General features: G+C 37.4%; 1 protein-coding gene across 5 annotated transcripts in view; it reads right to left on the bottom strand.

Annotated features, from left to right (window-relative positions):
• The window catches only part of ARHGAP24 (Rho GTPase activating protein 24), a 476,093-nt gene that overhangs the window by 227,062 nt on the left and 222,560 nt on the right, over positions 1-26,471 (bottom strand). For all 5 annotated transcript variants that reach the window (XM_036906338.2, XM_036906333.2, XM_057502414.1 and 2 more), the window contains one exon: positions 19,227-19,314. Coding sequence is in view for 3 of the 5 variants with exons in the window: in XM_036906333.2 (XP_036762228.2) it covers positions 19,227-19,314 (88 nt within the window). In the remaining 2 variants the exon portion in view is untranslated. Of the gene's footprint in view, positions 1-19,226; positions 19,315-26,471 lie in introns of those variants that run through there.

Below are 26,471 nucleotides of genomic sequence, written 5' to 3'. Positions count from 1 at the left end.
GAATGGACATGTTCTAAAATTGATTGTGGGGATGGTTGCACAAATCTGTCAATGTACTAAAAACATTGAATTGTACACTTTAAATGGGTGAGTTATAAGGTATGTAAGTTGTATCTGCAAAAAGTTGTTAAAAAAATTAAATCACAAGCTTTTTCTCATAGAACTGTCAGGAAACCAGAAGTTAATTATGTTTGCCTACCCTGAAGTTAATAGAAAATAATATATCACCTTTTATACAAGCCCTCAGTTTTGTCCCTTTGCTTCAGTTTGCCCACCATCAAGGTAGATGTTCAAGAAATATTGTCCTCTCTACTGAAATTTTCCTAACAATAAATGGTTGGAATACTAAGATTCCTTAATAGCACACTGTTGGGCAAACACAATCTCCTCATCTTCCCTCCTTCCATATGGTGTTTTAACTGCTTTTGGTCAGCTTCTTGAAGTAACATTCCATTAAATTATTTGCCAGCTTATGTTTAATACGTTTCTGTGCACAGCCTTAACAAGTTCCTGAAGACTACAAAGTTTTTCCTATCCCTGCATACCCTGACTCCACTTGGACACAGAACAGCACAATGACAACATATGCATGGAGGGCAGCTTAGGGATGGTAACGCTTCCTAACATTCTACCTGCCTCAGGACACAGATATCTCTCTAGTATGGGCCACTCAGCAGGTGTGCAGGGGTGAGGCTCATGGCCTCTGCAGTAGATGGATAAGAGATACGAACAATAGACGAACTAGCCCAAAACTGCTGTTTAGAGGAAGGATCTCTTCAAAATGTAGCACAAACATCAAATATTAATTTAGCAAGAAAAAATGCTTATGTCAAAATTGGAAATAATTCTCTACACATGATGAGCAGAAAAATGTTCATCATGACAATATAATTTTAATTAACAACAGATACCATGTGCAGAGATCTAATAAGATTAAGATGCCACAGATAGTTTACTAAGAGGACACAATTTTCATTTCTTGGATCGTTTTCCAATTCTCATCCTAAGCAAACTAACTTAGAAAAGAAAACTCAGATCTGAATTCTGTGCCACTCACTCACTGGTTTTGAGACCTTGGGAAGTTCCTTAAATTTTAAACCTAACTTCATTGTGTGAAAAAACAGTATGTAGCTCAAAAGAGTGACAAAAATTCAATAAAATAATTGAATATTAGGTCCTATATTGGATTAAGACCTTTAAACTGGACTCAATATTATTGGATTGAATATTAATAATTGAATATTAAGTTCCATAAAGGACTTAATATTATAGTTAGCATATAGAGTACATCAAATAGTTGCTATTATTATGGTTTTTAAATTATCATTGCTATACTACCAAATCGAGTGGACTATTAGTAGAGGTTCTGTTACTTAAATTTGAGAGATCAAGGGAATTGCATATTAATGTAATCAAAGAGGATATTGGGGAGTGGAAAGACCACTCAACTGGAATATGGGAATTTATATAAGGTTGGCCACAATAACCTCTCTAGGACCCATATTCCTCATCTGTAAAGTGAACAAAATTATATTTGAGGTTTCTTACGATGTCCTAAACTAAGGAAAAGGGATGTATTAACTTTTATTTTCCTTATACTGTTCTTTGGAATGTTCTCTTCACCTTAATTTCAGATTCAAAGTGATTTCTTTAAAAGACAACTCAGGTTGAGCATAGAATGATGGAGACAATAATAGCTAATCACATAAACACTAGTGAACATATCTTTTAATAGATCTAAATCTATAATCTTGGGAATATAAAAAGAGCCACAACTACCCATCTCTTGGTTATAAAAAAACAGCAACTTTAAAACAATCTGGAGTGTGCATGAATGAGTAAAACTTGTAAAGCCTTAAAAAGCAAAAGATTTTATGTAACCCAGATCCAGATTTCTCAAAAATGGAAATAATATGCTAGTTCTCATATGCCAGTTTTAACCACAGCTAGAAATATGGATAGTCATCTCCCATTGAGAATTTTGGTGTTTATAATTTCTGCTATATGAGATAATTTCCATATAGTATTTGTGGCAGGTTATTAAGAAGTGGCAAGAATTTACCTCTTTACTGCTATTTTTATAAAACCGAAAATACCATCTCAAATTTGGAACACATTTTGAGTTCAAATAATCCTTTCCAAGGTAAATTATATCATTCATATTGTAAAGGATATTTATTTTAAATCTTGAGAGTCCAAGAAGAAAATTATATTTCCCCATTTGATTTTGACATTGCTGTTTCAGATGAAAATCTAATTTTATTAGGCAAATCTTAGGGTCCTATTTAAAAGTAATTTTCAGCATTTATTTGCCCAAGGAATCCTACAGACTCAAGTCTTGCTGAAAGGCTATGACTCTAACTGTCACTTGTCCCACAGATTTATTGTGCTTGCTAGAGACCCAGCCCAAGCTGGTAGACAGTATCACGCAGGACCCCATGTCTGACGTAATGGAAGCCAAGCTGTTAAGGGCTAGCCATCCTTCTTTCCTCTGTAGACCTTTTATTCTGACCCCTTCAGTGCAATTCCTTTATGCTACTGATGGCTCTCAAGGATCTACAGTCTTTCATATTTTCAATTAAGTAACCTGAAGCAGAGTATGAATTTGCAAGTGGCACGGATGTGAGAGCATATAAAAGCGCCAAATTCAAATATTTGAAAAAGAAACCTCCCTATTATTTTGAGGAGCAAGGAGATGGTGGTATTGCACTTGGAAGAAAATGGTGTTTTCAGCTACTCTCAACATAGCCATTGTTCTCGACTCTTTCTGTGTAATTAAATCAGTGACATATAGATGGAGCACAGACCAGTTTGCCGCCTGCAGTTTCCCATGTGTGATTAGCCCCATCACGAGTAATTCCCTCAGTAGGATCATTTATGCCCTGGAGGCTTTATGTTCCAGACAACTAATGAAGAGGCACTTCTGGCTGCCAGGAAGTTCAGGAGAGACATTTATCTCAAAGGAAGCAGCAATCCAGTCCACTGGGGTTCACAGGTTTAACAACAATGGGCTGAGCAGAATGGCTGGATCGAACATTAGGGCATCAGTTCATATTGACTGAGGACAAGGGGAATTTATGGCTCAGATCTGGACTTTCAGAATTCAGAGAGGGAAGGGATCACTACTGCATAAAAGAAATCCATTTTTTACACTAGCACACAGATTATCACATCGTTTTTGCACTGAGTCCTTTCACACAGTTTGATTTTCACATATCACATCAGCTAGGGGAGAAAAGGATGGAGAACTCTGTTACTAAGACTTACTACTGTATTATAACACATTAGAAATAATGAAGTGCCCTGTAAAGACAGGTCAGTTGAGGACACATTAGATACATATATGATGGCAGACAAGTGGGACTAATTTATACAGGTCACTATGCTAATTTGGGTGACACTAGCTTGCACACACTCATAATACACTTTCATCTGGTAATTCCATGGTGTCGTGTTCATTTTATTGATGTGGAAATGGATGCCACAGGGATTAGGGGACTTGCCCAAGAGATATAATGGTAGCAGTCCTATCTCCCCTACCCATTAGTTCTGTAATTGCTGGACTGCTTCATAAGTGGACTTGACCAGTGTTTCTCAAGTGTTTAGGGGAACTCTGCTTGTAGGGCACATTCACTGGGATGATAAATCATAGATTCTTAAGGTTAAGAACTTCACACGTATTATCTGGCTTATAGCTGACTCTTACTAAATATTTGATGAATTAAACCAAACCTTGAGTTTGCACTGAGTTGTAAAATTAGCATAACATTCAAGGCACCTATTATCAAGTCCAGAAGCTAACTGTTTCTATGTTCACTGATTTCCTATGACTCCCTCCCCCTTATTTTTCACTCTTCTTCCTCCCTGTCTCCTTCCCTCCTTCCTTCCTTTCTTCCCTCCCTTCCTTAGTTTCTTCCTTCCTTTCTTCCTTCCACAAATACTTACAAGTGGCTATGACATGTCATGCAGTTTTCTGTGTGCTAGAAACAATGTGATGAGCAAAAGCAGATTTTTAACTCTTGCAGAACTTACACTAAAAGCAGAGTTCAAGCTATTACAGAACTTACTTATGGAACTTGCGAGGGAAACAGACATCATTTGTAAAAGAAAAATATTAAGAAATACAGGTAATGGGCCTTCGATAATGGATTCAGACATGGACTGGGAGGGAGGATCAAATGCAGGTTCTCTAAAGTACCACTGAGGTACTATCTGAGGGATGAGCAGGATTATCTTGTGAATCCTGGTAAGATGGGAAGGAATCACCTCAAAGAGAAAGAACAGCATATGCAAAGATTCTGTAGCTGGAGAGAAGCAGGGCACATTTGAAAGACGGGAAGAAAGCCAGTGTGGCTCTGGGTTCAAAGAGCAAGGGGGGAGAATGAAACACACTTAATAGTCTATGGGGGACCCTGTGGGCTCAATTGGTTTTTCTCTTTAATAGGAGGCAACTTCACTGGTTTTGAATATCAGAAATATCACTTTCTATATGGGAACTCTGTGTACTTTCTACAGTTTTTCTATAAACCTAAAATTTTTCTAAAAAATAAAGTCCATTAAAAAATATCAGTCTGACTACAGGGCATGTGTAGGACAGAGCGAGGGGCAGAGTAGAGTCTGAGGACAAGGACAAGCCAAGAGAAAACTGTGGTTCTCCAGGACAATGGGGACAGTAGCTGAGCCCCAGAGAGCGGGTCAGGAGGCGAGGAGGAACAGCAGTGGTGACCAAGAGGGCACCGGCAGGGGAGGAAGGAGGAAGTAAACCAGGCAAGGGTGGTATTCCCGGAACCAAAGGCAGACTGTGTATGAAGAAAGGGGTGACTAACTGGGTCAAATGGTCTGACTGGGCAATTATTGTGGGACTGAAACTTAATCACTGCATTCAGGAAAATGTGAAGCTATGGGTGACATGAATAAGAAAAAGTCTGGTAGAGTTGAGGTGGGGGCGGCAAAAGTACATTGAGGCAAACACAGGAATTGGAAAGAGCATAATATAAAGCAGGTGCAAAAAGAAGTAAAACATACAAGAGGATGAATAATGGGAGAAGTGAGGTTCAAATGATTTTTTTAAATCAGAGGAATAACAGTATGATTGTATGTTCATATCTTTTAAACTTTAGTATGTATGAGATCAAATAAAAATGCCAGTTCCCAGACTATCCCTGTAAGCCTGTGGAAATAACATAATATAGAGACAAAACCACATACCAAGATGGAAACAGAACAATCAATAAGTTACAATGGCTTCTGAAAGGTGACACTGGATGGAGTTCTAAGACAAATGAAGGACTGGCTTTAGGAAGGAAAGGGGACAGTTCTTCTGCTGTAAAAGCAGCAAAGAGGACCACATGGCAGAAGTAAGGAGTTGGTAGTAAGGTTTTCTGTGGAGAGAGAGAGAGGCTGATCAAAACTCAAATACAAAGTAAATCAACTATTCAAATGATTATTGATTTGCATCAGTTATATCCACATTGGGATGGGTTGTGTCTCAATGAAAGAACACATTATGACGAATCACAGCCCCTAGACTGGAGTCAAATAACCCCCAAGCACAATCCTGCCATTATCTCCTCTGTGATTCCTGTAAGCAAGTGACACATCAGAAACAGTGAGTCATGAGACAGAAAGAGAATGCGATGGGTGCTGAAGCCATGAGCCCCACATCATGTGGTGCCCCTGCACGAACTCCTTCCCAAGCCTATGTGCCTGTTCTGGCACTCCTTGCTCCTCTGTACCCTGGATGACAAGTTGGTAACCCACTACTGACGGCGTGGGCAACTGGGTGAGATCTATCAAGTGCTCCCTTGGACTTTCTCCCACTGACCAGACACGTCACAGCAGTATTTAGTGCATTAGTAACCATTTGTAGAAAGGAGTTTGTTCCCAAATAAAAATTAGCCTGACTTGAAAGAAAAAAAAGATAGTAACAACAACACAAGGGTAGGTGTCTATTTTATTTCCTTTAGGCGAAGTCTTAAAAACAAAAGGATAACAACAAAATCAAGCCTAGGAGCAAAATCAAGGGGAATGTTAAATCCAAGGACACTTTGCAGCAAAGAGTAGGTAGATAGAAATTATTTGTTCTTTCTCTGGACAGCCTCCATCTCTATTTCTATGTTCTAGTTAATGCTTTACTTGCTTAATCATTCATGTTTTCTAATATTTCTGAAGGGATTAAGTAAAATTCTGGATTTTGGCTTGATGTGTATACAGAGAGGTCTGAGTTTCTGCTTCCTTCCTTGAAGAACAGGATGGGACTCAAATAGTCATTAATAAACATGAGGAAGACTTTGTCCCATAAAAAGAGAAGCCTCTGGAAGAACAATGATGTCTCATTTCCTTTTTGACTCTGTCATGGGCTGAGTTGTATTCCCCTAAAATATCAGATGTTGAAGTCCTAATTGCTAGTACCTCAGAATCTGGCTCTATTTGGAGACAAGAGTCTTTGCAGAGTTAATTAAGTTAAAATGAGGCCATTAGGGTGGGCCCTAATCCAATCTTACTAGGGTCCTTATGGGAAGAGGAAATCGGGACATCTGTGGGCAGAGGGACAGACAGTGCGAGGACACAAGCAAGGAGAGAGGCCTCAGCAGAGACCAGTCCTGCTGACACCTTGATCTTGGACTTCTGGCCTCCAGACTGCGAGAAACGAAATTTCTGCTGTTAAGCCACCCAGTCTGTGGTGCTTTGTTAGGTAGTCCTGGAAGGCTAATAAATATTCTTTTTACCCACCCCTCTTTCTGGTCATAAACACCCAAAATGTTATTTTAAAAATAGTGCTGGTCAAGTAAGAGTTTATTGGAAAACCTGCTGTATGACACCAGAGAATCCTTAATCAGTGACACTTTGTAACCATCCAGTGACTATCTTCTAGAGTTGGTGAGGCCTATTAGACCCATAGCTGGTTCATGCAATTTGAATGTAATATAGAAGCTTGAGTTTAGTTTTGTTACTCTGATGTTTGAAATTGGCATACGAGAACTAGCATATTATTTCCATTTTTGAGAAATCTGGAATCTGGGTCACATAAAATCTTTTGCTTTTTAAGGCTTTACAAGTTTTACTCATTCATGCACACTCCAGATTGTTTTAAAGTTGCTGTTTTTTTATAACCAAGAGATGGGTAGTTGTGGCTCTTTTTATATTCCCAAGATTATAGATTTAGATCTATTAAAAGATATGTTCACTAGTGTTTATGTGATTAGCTATTACTGTCTCCATCATTCTATGCTCAACATGAGTTGGCTTTTAAAGAAATCACTTTGAATCTGAAATTAATTGATTAGCATTTGATTAGCATTTACCTGTGTATTTTCACAAAATTAGCTGATTGCATATGCGAGGGTAGCCTGGTGTGTGAATGCTGCAAAGTTCCCTAAGAACCAGGGCTCCAGTTTGGCCCCATAAAAGGGAAAGCCAGTTGGCCAGCTACCCAGGGAAGCCTGGATCAGCAGGACACATGTAGGAACCACAGTGCACGACCCTGGTACACTCCCCTTTCTTACCACATTAGTGCCCTTTTCTGGCCTCAGATCTTCCTTTATTTTTTTTCAACTTGAAATTCTTAACCCTACAGTCGTCTAATCAAAATCCTGTAGTTTCTTAAAATTCCAGTTCCACCTTCCCTCACTGCCTCTGGGAAGACTTCTTTGATTAGTCTAGTCCATATTGACCTCTTGCTTCCTAAATTTCTGCTGCATTTATAATCCCATCTAAGAAAATTCAGTATCCAGGCCAGCACTTTCTTGTATACAACACTTAACAGACAATTGGTCCAAAACTGCTACTTCTAACTAACCCTTACCCCAGGCCAGGCAGAGAGCTGAGTGCTCCCCATACTCTTATTTCCTTCCATCCTTGCCACAACCTGGGAGGGAGTCTTACTTCACATTTACTAAGAGGAAACTGGCTTAGAGAGCCTACGCAGCTAGCTCGAGCAGCAGAGCTGCGATCTGATTCTAGTCCTGTGCAGCAGAGAAGTATCACATTTGTCTCCTCTCTTTGCACTGGCTTCCAGGGCAAACTTCATGGCTTCCCTTTTCACCATTAACTACATCCTCTTCCCTTAGGCACCTCTCCTCCTAGGTCACTAGAAACAGGACAGTTTTTATGAGGCCTCTACTCTCACAGACCTAAAGCCAATAGTTTGGTATTTAGCAGAGCACCTGCAATAAATTAGGACTTAATACTCCTAGGTGGCTTTAGCATAAACCGCCAGTTTTCTTATTTAGCATTCAGGGATTTCAACAGGTTGAACCATATAATTTCTGTGGGATTCAGACCTCTTCCGACTTCCATCTGGGCCTTTCTAGGCCTGATGTAATGAGGCCATGATGATGGACAGTTTTCAAGATAGGCAGCATTTGCAAAATGGACAGGGCAAATGAAGCCAGACTAACAGACAAATAAAGAAGACATCTGTTTTGAAGCCAGCGAGCCCAACAGGCCTGAGGGTGGAACACTGGGCTGCAGATGGTCCTTGAAGTTTCTCTTTTTGAGACATTCAGGGCCACTTCAGCTTACTTTTCTATTAAAAAATAAGAGAAAAATGAAAAAGCCTCCCTGGGTTCCATGAGAGCTGGCACAGGACTTAGTGATATGCCAGTTTTATCCTCCTTGCAAGCTTATTTCCCACACCTAATTATCAGCAGCTGTTCCACCGCACGCTCATTTCCCTCCTTCTGATATGTTTCTTCTCCTGTGAAGTATGATTTCTCTTTCTTGTCCCATGTTATTTCTAACCTATTGGTTGTTCTCTCCACTGGCCATTGACTCATTTGAACACATTTTTTCCCTAGCTAAGATACAGCTCCAAAAAGCACTACCACCAAAAAGAGCTGCCTAGAGAGGCTCTTATTTTTCATAATAACTGACACTGACATTTGTTTATCACTTCACTGTCTATTTTCTTAGCTTGATTGGATTGCAAAGCCCTTTCCAATTACTGGATAAAGAAGACAGGTAAACACAAACAGCCTGCAAATGCATAATTAAAACTATTCCACAAAGAACAATGGGGGAGGAGAGAAATCACATTTATTCAAGCAAATAACTTGTTAATAAATAGCTTCTATTATTGAAGAACTAAAAGACACTATGGGTTTTAGTATTAATGAAGGACTGAAGTATTAGGAATGTTAATAGAAAGACAGAAAGGAGCAGCTGAGAAGGGAAAGATAAGGTTCAAATCAAAAATTGCCCAGGTAAGGTTTAAAGAAAAAACTGCTCAAACTCTGCCCAGGTAGGGGGTCCCATGTGAAGACAACAAAGGCTTCCCAGCAAGATAACTTACTATCCAACCAGATCCCAATGTGGGCACAGCTGAAGGGAACTAAAAACTGCCCAAATCACACCTCATCATGGGAAAGCACATGCTCACTGAGAGGGATGGCTCTATAGATGGACCTGAAATCAAATAACCCCATCTTGCCAGGCACAGAGGTGCCTTGCAGCCAGAATGCAATATAGAGGCCTCCGCCTAACACATCAGGGCCTTTGTCTGCCTTGACTCTGGACTGCTCCTCCCTTGGAGCATATTCAAATAAAACTTTCACTCTGCTTTGCTACTGTGTCTCTGCCTTTCAATTCTTTGTTGCAGTGGGCAAAAGAACAAAGGAGAAAATACTCAGCCCAGTAACATATTTGGTGCCATGACTAGGATTGCTACCCCCGCTGTTAAGGTGTGTTAAATAAAGGCCTCCTGTGGCTTTAACTCTCTACTGGGTCTCTTGTGACTGAATTCTTTCCTTCCAGAAGACAAGAACCAAGGAATTACACAATCCACCACCACGTAACAGAAGAATGAGGCAATGTGGGCTACTTTTTAAAGAGGGTAGAGTCTCCTAAGGTATTGAGAAAAAGATCTATGATCAAGTTAAATAATTCAAACCTGTGAGGCTTTTAAAATTTTGATTAGCCCAATGCAATTATTCCATAGATAATAAAACTGAGGTCTAGTTTATTCATCAATTCAACAAATATTCACTGAGTATCTACTGCATGACAGCCACCTGGTCAGGCACTAGGCACAAAGGGAGCATTTCTATTCTCAAGAGCTTCAAACTGAATGGGAAGAAAGAAAATACAGATAATATATGAAATATGAGTCCCAAGGAGAGAAGAAGGAAATGCAGCATACACAAACTTTTAAACTCTTACCCTCTTCCCTTCATTTCCCTTATTTCTCCTAACTCTTGGATATTTGGATTCTGTGGGATCTAGATAATAAACTTACCCATATTCCTGCAGGCATAAGAAGACTGTAGCATGTAATTTTGTGGACTCAGATAAGGGTAAACCCTGTTTTTAGCATTTGTTAGAAATGTGAGTTTGTACCACTGTTTACCAATAAGGAGAATGGTATCTATCACAAGTGTAGTCATAGTAAATGAGCCATAGTAGATAAAGACCAGCATTCATTAGTAGGCTCCAACATGTATTTCAGTAAGCATTAGCTATAAATATTATGGGAGTGTTTCTCATATTAGTATTAAAGCAGAACTGGTGAGTTAGGGGAAAGAGATGTCAATAAATGGATGATGGGGCAAAGAAACTACCCCCCTAAGAAAATGAGTTTGTTAGTTTAGTTTGACTAGTCAACAAAGAATTGTCATTTTCTGTGAGATACTTAGCTTTTTAAGATGTTAATCTACATGGTACAAAGGATAGTTCAGGAGAACTGCAAGCTTGTTTGATCTTATAAGGGATGCTTCCACCTCAAAACACTTACCCATATTTCCTTAATTTGTGTAGACTGAACAAAGTATGGGAAACGTATTTCATGCTAGGCACACCCAATCTCCTATTAATGGTATTCTTTTCTTAAAATGTAGCATAATAGATTTCAGCTCTGTTCAGAAGCTAGAACTCAAAATGAGCAGAGATGGGGCTTAAATAAAGAATTTCAGTTTGGTCATTACAAATTTTTAGGTCCATTGTGATTAAAATAAAAATAAAAAAGAGATTCAAAGATGGAGCTTCTAAATAAAAATGTTGGCAAACAGCTCCTGAGCCATGATTTTGAGGCACTGGGTGAGGCCATGGCCTGGGGAGACAGGCTGTCTCAGAGTTCTAATTATGGCTCTGGTGGCACCAGTGGGGATTAGTGATTAATATTAGTATCTTCAGCCTCCTTTTCATAGTGTTGCCTTCTTAAATCTAGCTACAGGGGTGGACAAGCTATGGCTCATAGGCCAAATCTGGCCCACTGTGTATTTTTTACAATTTTGAGTGGTTGGGAAGAAAAAAAATCAAAAGGAGGTTTTTTAATATTTGAAAATTATATAAATCCAAATTTTGTTGTCTATTAACAGAGTTGTAATAGACCACAGCCAATACCCATTTGTTTATGCTACCATGGCAGAGACTTTATGGCCTGCAAAGTTGCAAATGTTTACTCTCTGGTCTTTTGCTTTCCACAAAATGTTTGCTGTCCCCTGATCTAGCCTATGGAGTGCTAAAATTAAGTAGGAATGGATCAACGTGTGTACAAGTACTGTAAGAGAAACACTGCTCACATGGACACTTCTCATCAGTCTGATCATATGATCACACTCTAAATTGGCTCATAAATACCCCAAATGCCTTTTGGTTGAAATGACATTACCTAGAATTTCAAGGGATTATGAACATTTTTAAGTGCCCTTTGTACCATTTTAATAGCTTCTTTCAAATGTATATTTTAAGGCATTTTAAGTAGGAAGGGAATTTTGAAGCAAAAATCCCACTTTTTTGAAAATAAAAGAATACATAGTTAAACATGCTGATTTTCAATGCATTTCTTTAATTCATGCTCAGAATTACTTGTGTATATAGAATTATGTTTTCATACCATAAACAACTCCTACTCACATTCTCTAAATGATTTCCACACATTAACTAAGCAAAGGAAAAAAGTACAAGATTCAGTGCTGCCTACAGACTTAGGCAGACAAAAAAAGACTGTTACAGTTGCCTTTGGGTAACAAGTATAATTGCATGGATGTTAACTTACAATACTAACACAAAAGGGGAAAAGTTACGATAAAGCAAGCATTGTACAAATTAAATGCCTCAGCAGCATATTTAACTAATGACTGAGAAAATTAGCAACTTCAAGGTTAAAATACTATTAAAATATCCCCACATTTTCATATAAAATAGGTACCAAATAACTGGTTCACACTTTTAAATGACAGAAAATTAATATATCCAATGACCCTATTCATCCTACAAGGAGTTGCAAATACAGGCATGGATGACAAGTTTTCATTGCTGATGTCACATAATTACCTCAAACACTCAAAAAATTGGCCAACCATTTTTTCTTCCTTAAAGACACCCATGACTCTCTCAGAACTAGCTGTTTCTCAGATGGTCTATTCTAGAAGGCAGCTGCACAACAAAGTAGGCTCAAGTTTGGTAAATCAAAAATTTTATTGTCTCTAGACCTATAAAATGTTCTATCCAGAAGTTCTCCTGTGAACACATGACATAGGTCTGTTAGAGTTATACAGTCATATAACCAGGAGAAAACAAACCCTGAAAAAACAAAAACTGATACCACATAATTACAAGCAATAGAAAAACTTGTCACATCTATGCATACCTGTATGCAGATGAAAGAGATAGATACATAGGAACATAGAGGTAAATGGCTCAATATAGAGAAAGAGATAGCGATTAATAAAGTCTCTGGTCCCCAAATTTAACCTATGGTTCTTAACCTCAAGTCCATAATTGAGTTTCAAGGAATCTCTGAGGCCTCCAGGAGTGTTTGCAATTCTGGCAAAAAGTTCCTTAATGCATTTATCGGATTGTCTAAGCCCCCACGTTCTCTAACTTTTCATTTAGCTTCTATAATGCTTCTGGAAAATAATTAGAACATGAAACATTTTTTATTGAAATGTACAGAAATAATATATAAATGTCAAAGGGTATTGGAAATAATAAACACAGACATGGCTAAAGGTGGGATAAATGGTACCTTCTCCTATTTCAAAGGGCCTAAATTCATTTCCAGGAAGATGAAGATCGTTTTAGAGTACCCTTCAAAATGTCTCTTTTTCTTTGTTTCCATAGCTGCCTCTTTAGCTCTCATCCTGTTCTTCCATACTTCCCTCTTTCTCTTTTCTTTCCCTGGAGGAAGAACACCTCCCAGTTCTGGTTATTACTGAATTTGGGCACAGGCCTGAGATAGGGCTTTGAGAGCCTGGCATATTGGTAATTACTCTTGAAACCCAAAACGAGCCTCTGCTTCGGTGATGTGTTTGCAGGTCAGCGTACTGATTCCCAGCATGTGAGTAATATCAGGCAAGCTGTTGGGGCTAAACAGTGAGTGATAATGTGGCCAGTGTGTGGAAGGAGCCTGTGAAGAAGCTGAAACAATTTCAGCAAAATTAGTTCTGTAATGAAAAAAACTGAACCCTGCCATGTCAGGCATTTTCCATAGGAAAAAACTACGGATGCCTTTGGAACAGTTGTTTATATAAAAGTAAGGCCACTACAGGCAAGTGTGCTTTTCTCCCCACTTTTTCATGACAGTATAGTTGTGGTGTTAGAAAAACATTCAGAAGAGCTGTAAGTAAGCATCTGTATTAGGTGCCTATTTTTATGATAGGCTTAAACATATAAATAGTTGTAAATAAATGAAAATGCCTACTCTCACTTAAGTGCCCAAACTCTCATTCTTACTAGATGTGCTAAGAAGAGATTTCAGTATATACACTGCAGTTAATAACAATTTAAAAATCCACACATTTACATTTCAGAAACTAAGCTCCAGCCTCTAATACCTCATATTTTTAAGCAAGAATGTATAAAACTTTACTTTGATTTCTGGAACTTTATTTTTATAAAGATAAATTAGTGACACACACACATATTCACTAGCTAGTGTTAGCTATTTGACCTTGATCAAATTAATTCTCTGTGCCTCAGTTTCTTGATCTGGAAATGGAAATAAAAACAGAGCCTGCCTCATAGGGTTGTGATGAGGATTAAATTAAGTGATATATGTAAAAGTCTGGAACATTGTCTGGGATACAAAGAGTTACATACAGATAAAGCTATAGATATTATAATTGATACTGTATTGCTCGTTGCTCATGGCTCACAGAGACCCTCATGGAACGTATTCTGCATTGCAACACAGAATTGATTCAACCCTAGTTTATCTGTCTCCTAACTCCCTAGTGAAAAATTAGACTACTTGATGACAGGAAGCAATGGCCTGCCTCCTCAGTTTAGAGCAACGCTGAGGGGCATCCCCACTCCACAGCTCCCCACAGCATCATCTGAGAACTCAGCTGCATCAGTGTTGTGGGTCAGCTGCCCCCTCTGCCTGATCCTGCTCTCCCCACCTCCTGACAGATGAGGCATCTCCAGACAGCACTCCCCAGGAGATGTGCGATCATACCTCCCCACCACAGAGTGTTTCACCCGAATCCAATCTAAGAGTACACTTATAGATAAATAGTTGTTTTTCCATTATCCTGGAATTGCTATTAAGGTCCAAATCTGAAGAAAAAAACTGCAAAATACTCACATTCTTAGTTCAGAAAAACAGTGGTGCCTAGCCACTTCCCTATAGAGCTTACAGAGAACACATTTCCCTGGCCCAAGTTAGTACAAAAGGAAGACTAGAAAAGAAGAAGTACTGCTTAGAGAAAACAGTTTTCAAGAAAAACACTATTTTTTGAGCAGGAAGAAAAGAATGTCTTCCAACCATGAGAACAAGTCTGGGAAGCCCAAAAGAGTTGCTCGTAAATTTTAAAGGGTGCTAGAACTGTCACCCACCCTTTCCCCAAACTGAGGAGTCAAAGGAAGCTTGGAAAGCCACTGCATCTGCGGCGTTTGAAGCTCATGCTTCATGCAAAAAAGGAGCAAGACAGCAGGGCTGAGGGGGGCAACCTCAGTGAAACAGTAGCCTTTTCCTTTCTTGGCAGGACAAGGTAAAATGTGTCTCCTGTTAGCTGAAGCAGCAGAAAGAAAGCAGCTGACCTTTCAGCCCTTTGATGGCATCCCATCCAATGGGCCCAGGCCTGCAGTGGAGAAGCCTACCATGTGGAATGGATTTCCAACTCAAGGGATGCTGAAGAATCCACAAACGTACCCCAGGATGGCATCAATTCTTCTAGAGGAATGTAATAACCCAGTAGTGTGAAGGGCCTATACCCCAGAATTAGCTTCTGTGTAGGAAGATGTCTACTTTCATCCATCTTTCTCTTGGCATCACTATCAGAGAGGAAGGCAGAAATAGTAAAGAGAATAGGAGGGGTTTCCTTCCACTTGAGGGGTTTTTGGGTCTGGATCACAAAAGGGTCTTTGCTGTGCCAGGGGATAGACAGAGCCTATACAGGAGGAAATGAGAGTACAGCATAGCCGAGTTGGGAGCAGTTATCGCCAACAATAAAACCATGGCATATGACTGAAATTCCTCAGACTTCAGTACATATTTATACAGCACCATGCATTCAACTGCACTAGGCGTTAAGGATATAGTAATGAGAAGAAAGATGTGGCTTCCAGCTACGTGGACTACATACTCCCTTATCTCTTTCTGCCTGTCTCTGTCTCTGAATTGCTGTTTCTCTCTCTCTCTCTGACAGCTTATTCTTCTAAGAAAGTAAAGACATCATCATTCCATTATGTGCTGTTTATATATATATATTTAAAAGTCACAAGGAAAACCTTTCCAGAACACATTTTTAATCAACTGCACTTTCTTTCTTCAAAAACTGTAACACTAAAGGTTTCCCAACATTCCTTTCTCAACCACATTTCCCAAAAGCTTAGCATTCGGCCATAAAAGTTCACTCCAGTCTAAAATTTGGGATGTCTGACAGCAAAGTCTCCAAATTTGCCAATTCAGCTAATATCTCCTTTTGAATACCAAGTAGAGAAATAGGAAAAAATTGGAGTGCAATGTTATAAATAATGGCGTTACTCAGAGAAACAATTCATTTCATGGGATAGTAAGACTAAGAAATTAAGACTAAATTATGGTAGTTGTTTTCAGATTTTTATAAAGCCTAAAACCTGCATAGAAATATAATATACAAATGCAATTAAGTAATATACAAAGATCCTCAATTCTATTGAAAGATATTGGTTTCTTTAATTATTTACACATGATTATAACTTAATTTCATAGGACATTTCACACTAAAGCAAAAACAAAAAAATGAAAGAAAACAAAAACTAGCTACATAGCATATATGGATAAATCACAAAGACACATAGCACAAATATGTAAAAATACAGAAATGTGTGTGTATGTAAACAGTGCTAGAATATTTGGTGATGAGCTTCCTGGAGGTTTTTGCCAGCTTTTTCAGGAATCATTATAGGCAGGTAGGATTAAATGATTTAATTCTATCCACTGATACACCTTGGGTAGGTAGGCTTGAGGTATTTTTCCATAAATACAAAATCATGTTGGCTCTCTAATCACCATTTGTAGGATGTGTTTTCAGAAGTGGTGATGGAGAGAATTCCACAGGAAAAGTATGCGTTACGAGGATCTGCTGCCAGGCAGGTCTGCAGAAGTTTCTGTACAAGGTATGACCACATTTTTGCAATCCTTCCTGTCTCTTACACTTTTTGATAAATGAAATACTCTCACAACTTCTCAGATTCGCCATGTCAAACTATCACATAATTGGAATGATTAGAATATTATCTTGTCATTGCCATTTGCAAAGATATATTAAGTCCCTCTAATCAATCTTGATTCTACAAAAACTGATTAAAATCATGTGATACACATTCCCATACAAATACAGAAGCATTTGCCTGGAAACTCTGTCCCAAAATAAGGGGCACACCAATAAAGCTCCAGTGACCAGGACTAATGACAGAAACATGATTCTCAATGTAGCCATAGTATTTTTCCAACTCCCTTTATGAGAAGCTGTCTTGCCAATAGGTTTCAGCCCCAGGCAAGTTCACTATGGATTCAGTGAGACAGAGAAATGACAGTGGAACACTCTTGGGTAAAAGTGTTTATACCCAACACTATTCTCATGGCAGTAGGCTGAGCACTAGAATCATGTCTGCATCCAGCAGTCTGAAGGTACGTAATCCACCTCCATCTCTGCCTCCACCCAGAGCACTGGGCAGAGCTCTGTATATAGTGACTCAGTCAATAATAACTTATTGCCTATAGGTATGGAAGCAGTAGCCTAGCAGTAGGCCAGTTACATCATCAAGTAGTTCAGGATCAGGTGATGATACTGGACATAGAAACTTCCATTCTCCCCACCGAAGTATTTTGCACAATTCTATTATCATTCTGTAAGATGGTTCAGAATTAGAAAACCTAAGCAGAAGCTACTACATACTGTATTAATGATTCAGGAAGTATTTATTTTTTTAATTGAAGTACAGTTGATGTACAATATCATATTGGTTTCAAGTATATAACATAGTTATTTAACAGTTGTATACATTAAAATCCGCACTCTGACTAGTGCAGTTACTATCTGTCAACATAGATGTTTAAGAACTACTGACTATATTCTCTATTCTGTACTTTCATCCTCATGACTCATTTATATTATGATTGAGATTTTGTTTCTCTTTATTTGCTCCACCTATTTCATTCACCCACCACAACCAATCCTCTATGGTAACTACCAGTCACTTCTCAGAAGCATCTTTTCAGAAGAGCCATGTGTATAGTATGTTTATTTCCATAATTACTGCAGCAAACCTGAATTTACTTAAGAATTTTTTTTCCTTGAAAGGACAACTTTCAGATTCCATATCACAGTCTTAAACTTCTTAAGCTTTTCTCATCAAAAGCCATTATGTCATATGTACTGTACCTGAGACATATGCCTAGACCAGCCCTCAGAGGAGAGGTTTTGTGACTTCCTGAGCTTGAAGACACAGTTCTCTCTAGAAAATTTTTGAAAATATCCATCTATGTTATATCAGAATGTCTTCACCAAAAGATAAATCTCTACATATTTAGTAGATAGAATGGGAAAGTAGACCTTTAGCATTACTGGAGATAAAGACTCAAAGCTGCTGGCTTAATACCATGCTCATTTAAAAGCCAAGAAGCACTTATGTTTGAGAATAATTAGGGAAAGAGATTTCCTCCAGTGATACTTCAAAGACTTTGCAACATCTGGAATTCGGTTCCATACAGGGTACTCCACTAAGAAGAAGTATAAAAAGATTTTAATAGGGCAAACAAGATTCAGGTTTTTTACAATATGTTCTCCCTGGGGGGAAAACAAATAACACAGTGCATCTAACTAACCTTTCTGCACTTCAGCTGTATTAATTAACATTTAGTCATGGATTCCATCGTGAGCCAGATGAACTCAGTGCTACAGCTGTTTTCATTGAGATGGAAAAATATGCTTTCACATTTTTGATTCCCAGCATTTATTAATCTGGGACAAAATGTTTTATTGACTGACTTTCTGTCAGCATTATTGATATGCATAACATATTTATCACCCAAATAAATTAACATACCCTAGAATGATGAAATCAATACCAATATCATATAAACTGGGTCAGCCAGAGCCAATGCTATAAAAACCAAATTCCTAATACCCGTTTTCTTACTTTAAGAGTTAAGGAAGGGTTAAAGAACTGATCAAAGAAGGAGATCATGTCCTTGAAGAAATTGTTGCTGGCTGAGTCAAAAATTTAAGTGGAGATCAGGTACTTTAAGAGGGGTGGATGCAGATGACTAGAAAAAAATTAACAGATGTTGAAGAAATTTAACTGCAAGATCTGACATCTTGGCAGAGATGTCCTCAACTCTACAAGCCAAACATGTGGAAGTGGTTGGTTGAGAGCAAAGCTGAGGTATGGAACTGCAGTACTTGGTCAGTCATTAAGGCCGGGGACTGGGGGTGTTGTTTTGTTTTGTTTTTATAGCACAAGCTTTTTAAGATGCAGTTTTGTGAATTCACTGGACAGTGAATCAGCAGGGCAACACATTCTATCTGTAACCTCTTGCCAAATTTCATATCACAGAAGCACTGTAAAATCGATTTTGTCTCCAAAAGTCACTTACAAATACTGTCATAACTTCCAGTCATCTCTAAAGTCTCAAGGACAAATGGTTATCCAACAGTCATGTGATCATATGTGTGTATGTGTGTGTTCATTTTTACCAGTGTACCTACCTGGAATCATGATCTGTGTAAACACTAGCCAAATTTGACACCTTTACCGATGTGGGATGGCAGTAATTTAATAAAACCAAAAAAATATCTTACCTGGAACTACTTCAAAAAGGAATTTCCCTGGGCTCTCTTCATTGCAGGGATGTTCAAGGACTTTATTTCCCGGCAGAAAAATAGTACCCTGTGAAGACAAATGCCCAAAACATCAACAACCAAATACTGAAAATAAACATCACCATCATCAGTGAATATCCAAGTGCATCTGTGATAAATAGTAATTTTCATCAGGCTCATTTATAGACCCAGTTAATAAAAAATCATGTAACAGAATCGTATCCATTCAACATTTAACAAATATTTGCTGACCATCTAACATGTATAAGACACTGTGTTATGTGCTGAATTCATTTTAAGGACCTATTTACTAAATGCATTCTGCCAAAAATTTTACTAAGCATTCTACTATCATCATATTATTTAATTGTCAGAAAATCTTATAAGACAAGTATTATTTTCTCTATTTTATAGCTGCAAAAACTAAGACAGAGACAAATAATTAGCCGGTGTTGCCATAATCTTCTCTAGATTATCCCTTCTCTTTCCTTCCTCTTCAGTGGATCATTTTCTTCTGTACTGACATATTTAAAATCTATACTATTAAAAAATTTAGTTTGACTTCACCTCCCTCTCTAGCTATTATCTTTTTATTTTTTTTCATCTAGCAAAGAGTAGTCTACACCAAATCTATTTCCTTATATGTATCCACTGCAGCCTGGTCCCTGCACCCATAATTTCAGTTTCATGAGGCTTACAAGCTGCTTGCTTGATGATTTTCTATCCTTGATGAACTTGACTTTCCACAATCATTCAGCACAGTTTACCACTAGGCCCCTTCTTCCCTTGGTTTCTTGATTTTTCTCCAAGTTTTTCTCTTAAATTTTCTGTTGACTGAGTCTCTTTTGTTGACTCTAATAGGTCTTTAAATATTAGTGTTTCAATGATTTATCCAATGATTTCTTCTCTTCTAACTCTATACTCTCTCCAAGTTGTCTATCCACACCTATGATTTCAACAACCAACTATTAACCAGTGATATCAGATTAAGTTTTCTAACCTAGGATTCTCTGAGCTTCTGACCTTTATATCTAAGAACTTATTCTTTCCATTTAGATATCTCAAAAGCATGTTTCAACTAAACTTAGTCAAATTAAATTGCAATTAATTCTGGTCCCATATATGTATTTCCTAGCTCAGTCACTGGCATCATCGTCTCATCTGCAAAGGCCAGAAATGTAGAAGTCATTACCTCTACTACGTTTCTACTACCACCACTCCCTCATTCAAGAGACTATTGTCTCCTGTCTGGAATATTTCAAACACCTTTTCACTGAATTTTCTATAATATTTAACATATTTCAACCCAATTTTTTTCTTAATGCAGCCAGAATCATCATTAGAAATAGAAATTTGATCTTGCAACATTCCTGCTTAAAAATCTTCAATGGCTTTCATTTGCCTTAGGATAAAGCTGTGAGTGGTCTGGTTCCACCCACACCTCTAAGCTAATTTTTCCACATGCTTTTGATGCTTTCTGTGGTTTTCTTTGATCAAGCCAACTGTCTTTCTATAAAGAGCATCATCCTCCAATCTACCTTAGGACTATATTAATTCCTGGGTTGTTTTATACCCATTTTTTCAGATTGACTACATCCAAAATACACTTGCATATCTTCCAGAATTTTTCCTGGACTGATTTACCACTGTATGTAATTATGTTATTTCTAAGATTATTTAATTAATGTCTATCTCCATCATTAAATTGTAAGGGAGAAAGGATAATATGTGTTTTACTGTCCAATTTACCACCAGTGTCTAGCATTTTGCCTAGCATAGGGTTAACGCTAAAAAATAAGTGTAGTTGAATGAATAAATGCTGCTAGTGTAGTAAAGCCAGCATTCAAATCTAAGCATACTGGACTAAAAAGCCTATGCTCTTGTCCACTATATTATATTGCCCATTTTCCCAGCACAAAACAATATTTAGATCAAGTAATATTTTACTCAATTTAGGATTGTCTGGTTGACAAAGAAAATTATTGTCCTCAACTCTGTGCCTACTTTCTGGGCTTAGAATGATAGAGCATAGCACTCCTCCGCCTGCATGTTCACACGGTGAACTGTCTTTTGCTTGCTTCCTCTAGGAAGTAAATTTTCCTATTTCTCATAGCTAGAGTATCTGGCCTAAGCATCCCATTTTGTTTACTGGCATTTTTCAATAATACTTAAAAAATACTAAATACTTTGAAAATATTCATCATAATTAATATATAGGTTTAATCTGTGTGGTTTCTATACAAAGTGATATAATTAATTGTTTCAATTACAAGTTTATTTTACTTACTGGAATGATTTTATAGAGTAATTAAATCTGTGATTTAGCTTAGTTTGAGAACGTAGCATCTAACCTCCCAGCTAGATACAATATTCATTTATGCATGCATGTTTTGACAATTTATGTATGTACGGTGCCTGTTTAATTCTATGTCTTCAGACTGTACTTAGGATCTTAAAAGCTGTCCATGTATTCTGTAAGGTGAATTCAGGCCACTGTCCTGCATAAGTCATACTCCTCCATTAAGTCCCAAGTACCTCGCTTGGTAATTAGAAGGCAGAGTAATGCTATGCTTTATTGTCTTTTATATATGTGTGAAATAGCTACTTTCAACTGAAATTTTTATTTTCATTTTTAAATTTGACATCTTACAGATTTTATATTTTGACAGTTTTCCAAGCAATTATGATGTAAATGTAATAGTCTAAATGTTAATTGACAATGTTTAGGACAGGAGATACTATAATTGACAAAAATTTGCTAGTTTAATTCATTAAGTCATTTAGTAAGTAAAATAAAGTCATTTAATTGAAACAGCTAACCCTATCACCTTGTATAGAGACCATATAGAGTCTATAACTAAGAGTCTTAATAGGTATTTTTGAAGTATTCTGCAATATCTATATTGTCAAAAAATACAGATAAAGAAAAATATCTATAATCTAACCACTGCAATAGATAGCCAATATTTACACCATATACCTCTTCCCATATTGGTATATATTAGTGTAAATGTATGTATTAACACATACATTTTACATGAACAGTAATCAAAATAAAGACTTATTATCTGACCCAAAACTCAAAAATCATATATTCTTATGGTGATTTAATAATCTATACCATTTTAAAAAGCTGAATAGTGTAATACCTGCTTGAATATGCATACTTTTATATCCTCTATTATTGTAAAGTGGTTATAGTTTTTTGTAAGTATTATTATAAAGAACATTTTCATAATCATCCATAAAACTAAATCTTTGAGCTCCTCCTTAACTTATTCTTAAGACAAATACCTAAGACAGAAATTACTAGTAAAACAGTATATATTGTTTGTGTGGGTTTGGCTAATTCTTCCAGAGTTGCTCTAAATTAGCTGACCAAACAAATAAACCACTAATAAGCAAGTATAGTTAAAGTACCCAAATTGTTTCAAAAGTCACTACCAGATGTCAGATATTTCTAGAATCATTTCAAATGATTTGTAGTATGTGAAAGAAATACTCTTTATTCTCAGTACAAGAATAATACAATGTATAACTATAAAACAAATAAATGCCAAAGTATGTGGAAAAACAAACAAATATAATAAAGGTTTGAAAGTGTCATTAGAACAGTCTGCTTAGTTAGGAAAGATAATATGAAGGAAATAGTTTTTAAAGGAAGATAAGGTTATAAGAGTTAGTGATTTAGTAATCTTCAAAAACAGAGGAAGTAGCATCAAGGAAAGCAGTAATTAGAGCCATATGCACGGAGCACACTGAATACGGAGAAGCTTCATGTGGAGGGATAATGAGGAAGTAAAGATGATGGACATTGTTGAGGACATGCTATGAAACATCTAGCCCTGAGCAGCGGATGCTGCACTGGACATCCATAACAACTGAGAACCAGAGTAGGTTCTTCAGCAAAGCAGATGGAGATTTAAGAATACCAGCCTCTTAGGAGTTTGTTACCATAAAGCAATTAATATTCCATGAGATGTCAAAGTCAAGATCTACAAACGATGTTGGCAGTAGAAGTGGCATAAATTTGCAGAGATGTATTATTGGAGATATACTTCTAAGAAATAGGAAAGAAACTGGTCATGGGAATGAAGGCAATAAAGAAGGAAGAGTTAGGGATGGTGCAATTTCTCTCTTCTATACACTTAGAAGAGAGGTGGTGCCTCTTGTTAGAAGTAGGGAATTAGGAAGATTCAAGCTCCATGAGGCAAGGCCCATGCACTATGAGCCAAACCTATGTTAATTTAATTTTTAATTTTGCTTAATTTTCTGTTAGTAGCTATGCTGGATAGTCTCTATTTGCCCTTCCAGATCTTCTCTCCACCCATCACTCCACTCTGTACCCTAGGAGACTAATCTCTAAAAATTGCATAAAGCAGGCTCTCTTGACTTCTGGCCTCAGGTTGGGTTTTACAGGCCATAGCAGGAGATCAGAAGGTCACAAGATAGACAGACCAAGGTATTTATTGACCTATCTGCCTCCATGCTACTGCAGTTTGGCCCTAGTCGCACTGGCTGCCTTAGTCTATATAACCTAAACTTGCAGGCTTTCCCAGGTTCCAGTAAAGCTAACAGCGGTAATGTGGTACTCCCTGTTTAGAGCTCCAAGTGTTTTCACTATCTGTTGGTTTGGTTTCTATTAACCTTTCCAACATTCTGTAAATGGTTTCTTTATCACACACTCTCCAGTGACCCCCCCTCTTTTTTTTCTATTTTGCCATCATTAATGTACAATTACAAGAGCAATATTATGGCTACTAGACTCCCCCCATTATCAAGTCCCCACCATATACCCCATTACAGTCACTGTTCATCTGTGTAGTAAGATACTATAGAATCACTACTTGTCTTCTTTGTGCTATACTGCCTTCCCCATGACCCCCCCACTACATTATGTGTGCTAATCATAATGTTCCTTTTTCTCCATTATCCCTCCCTTCCCACCCATCCTCCCCAGTCCCTTTCCCTTTGGTAACTGTTAGTCCATTCTTGGGTTCTGTGATTCTGCTGCTGTTTTGTTCCTTCAGTTTTTTCTTTGTTCTTATATTCCACAGATGAGTGAAATCATTTGATACTTGTCTTTCTCTGCCTGGCTTATTTCACTGAGCATAATCCCTCTAGCTCCATCCATGTTGTTGCAAGTGGTAGGATTTGTTTTCTTCTTATGGCTGAATAATATACCATTGTGTATATGTACCACATCTTCTTTATCTATTCATCTACTGATGGACACTTAGGTTGCTTCCATATCTTGGCTATTGTAAATAGTGCTGCGATAAACATGGGGTGCATATGTCTTTTTGAAACTGCACTCCTGCATTCTTAGGGTAAATTCCTAGGAGCGGAATTCCTGGGTCAAATGGTATTTCTATTTTTAGTTTTTTGAGGAACCTCCATATTGCTTTCCACAATGGTTGAACTAATTTACATTCCCACCAGCAGTGTAGGAGGGTTCCCCTTTCTCCATATCCTCGCCAATATTTGTTGTTGTTTGTCTTTTGGATGGTGGCCACCCTAACTGATGTGAGGTGATATCTCATTGTGGTTTTAATTTGCATTTCTCTGATGATTAGCAATGTGGAACATCTTTTCATGTACCTGTTGGTCATCTGAATTTCTTCTTTGGAGAAGTGTCTGTTCAGCTCCTCTGCCCATTTTTTAATTGGATTATTTGCTTTTTGTTTGTTGAGGTACGTGAGCTCTTTATATATTTTAGATGTCAACCCCTTATCAGATATGTCATTTATGAATATATTCTCCCACTGTAGGATGCCTTTTTGTTCTATTGATGGTGTCCTTTGCTGTACAGAAGCTTTTTAGTTTGATATAGTTCCACTTGTTCATTTTTTATTTGTTTCCCTTGCCCGGGGAGATATGTTCATGAAGAAGTTGCTCATGTTTATGTCCAATAGATTTTTGCCTATGTTTTTTTCTAAGAGTTTTATGGTTTCATGACTTGAATTCAGGTCTTTGATCCATAAGACTCCAGCAAGAAATACAAGATATTATATATAAATATATATAATATATAACATTATATATATTAACCCAATATATATAAATGAATATAAGCTGCTCTAAGAATTTTATCTTTAACTATTAACCCAGTTTATGGTCCTATTTCTAATTAAAGCAGTTTGGAGAAGTTTTATAAGTAGTTATCAAGTTTCTTCTTAGCTTCTGAAATTAGTTACACTGATTCCTGGGGCACTGCCAGAGAGAGAACAGAAAGGGAGACTTGCAAATGGGTAGTTTTAGAATCTACAGAAGTAATTCTGTGCAAACTATTTGGGAAACACTGACCTAAGCATTGTTATAAATTGCCTTATAAAGGAAATAGCATAATATTAACAAAATTGTTTATATTTCAGAATGTACTACATTTTCTCAGCTAATAAAAAACACAAAAGCAAATAATACACATAATCTTTTCAAAACATTATTTAAATTAACAATGACAAACATAATAGCATGAAACTCTTTTATTATTACTGAATAAACAAGTTCTCTATATAGAATGTTTCATCTTGCTGCTTTCTATTATAAGCTACAGATTTAGCACTTGAGCAGTATTGTCATTCTGGGTTCATTTTAATTTAAAACAGCATTTTCATAATATTATTACATATGTTCAGATTCTAGAGGACTAACAGGATAGCATTAACTGTGATAGAGAAAAATATGTCTAGTGTTTTGACATAATTCATTTAAATATTTTTAACCCTTTCTTCTTAGGCACAAGGACCCTGAGTCCCATGTAAACTCCCCATCTGGACAGAAGAAGTACATGAATTTCTTGTCCAATGGTGTCCTTCTGCATGAACATTCTCCCCAGAAACGTTGTCATTACCAATAGAGTTGCATTGAGGTCACTCCTATTTGTCTATATGTTTTCAATTCATTGGAGAATGGAGAAATTCCTTGACTATAAGGGGAAAAATGACTGGAAATGTGGGAAAATAAGATTATCATTCTAAAACTCTCTTCACCCAACCCTCTACTCTCAGTAAGAGGAACTGATTAAACCAATCTCACACTCATGTCCTTGGAACCCCATGACAGAATCTGTGGCAAGGCTAGGAGTCCTTAGCTGGAGAGGACTGAGTTCAATTGCTAACCCGTCTTTCAGTTAATTACTGGGAACCTGACTTTGTATTATGTGGCCAAAAATATATGCAATATTGCAATGTTTCTTATTTCTCAACTAGAAAAAGAAAGTCA

The sequence above is a fragment of the Manis pentadactyla genome, chromosome 5, assembly GCF_030020395.1.
Source record: "Manis pentadactyla isolate mManPen7 chromosome 5, mManPen7.hap1, whole genome shotgun sequence".
Taxonomy (NCBI): domain Eukaryota; kingdom Metazoa; phylum Chordata; class Mammalia; order Pholidota; family Manidae; genus Manis; species Manis pentadactyla.
Note: the sequence above shows the minus strand (reverse complement) of the source record. Positions and strands in the feature narration are given on the sequence as shown.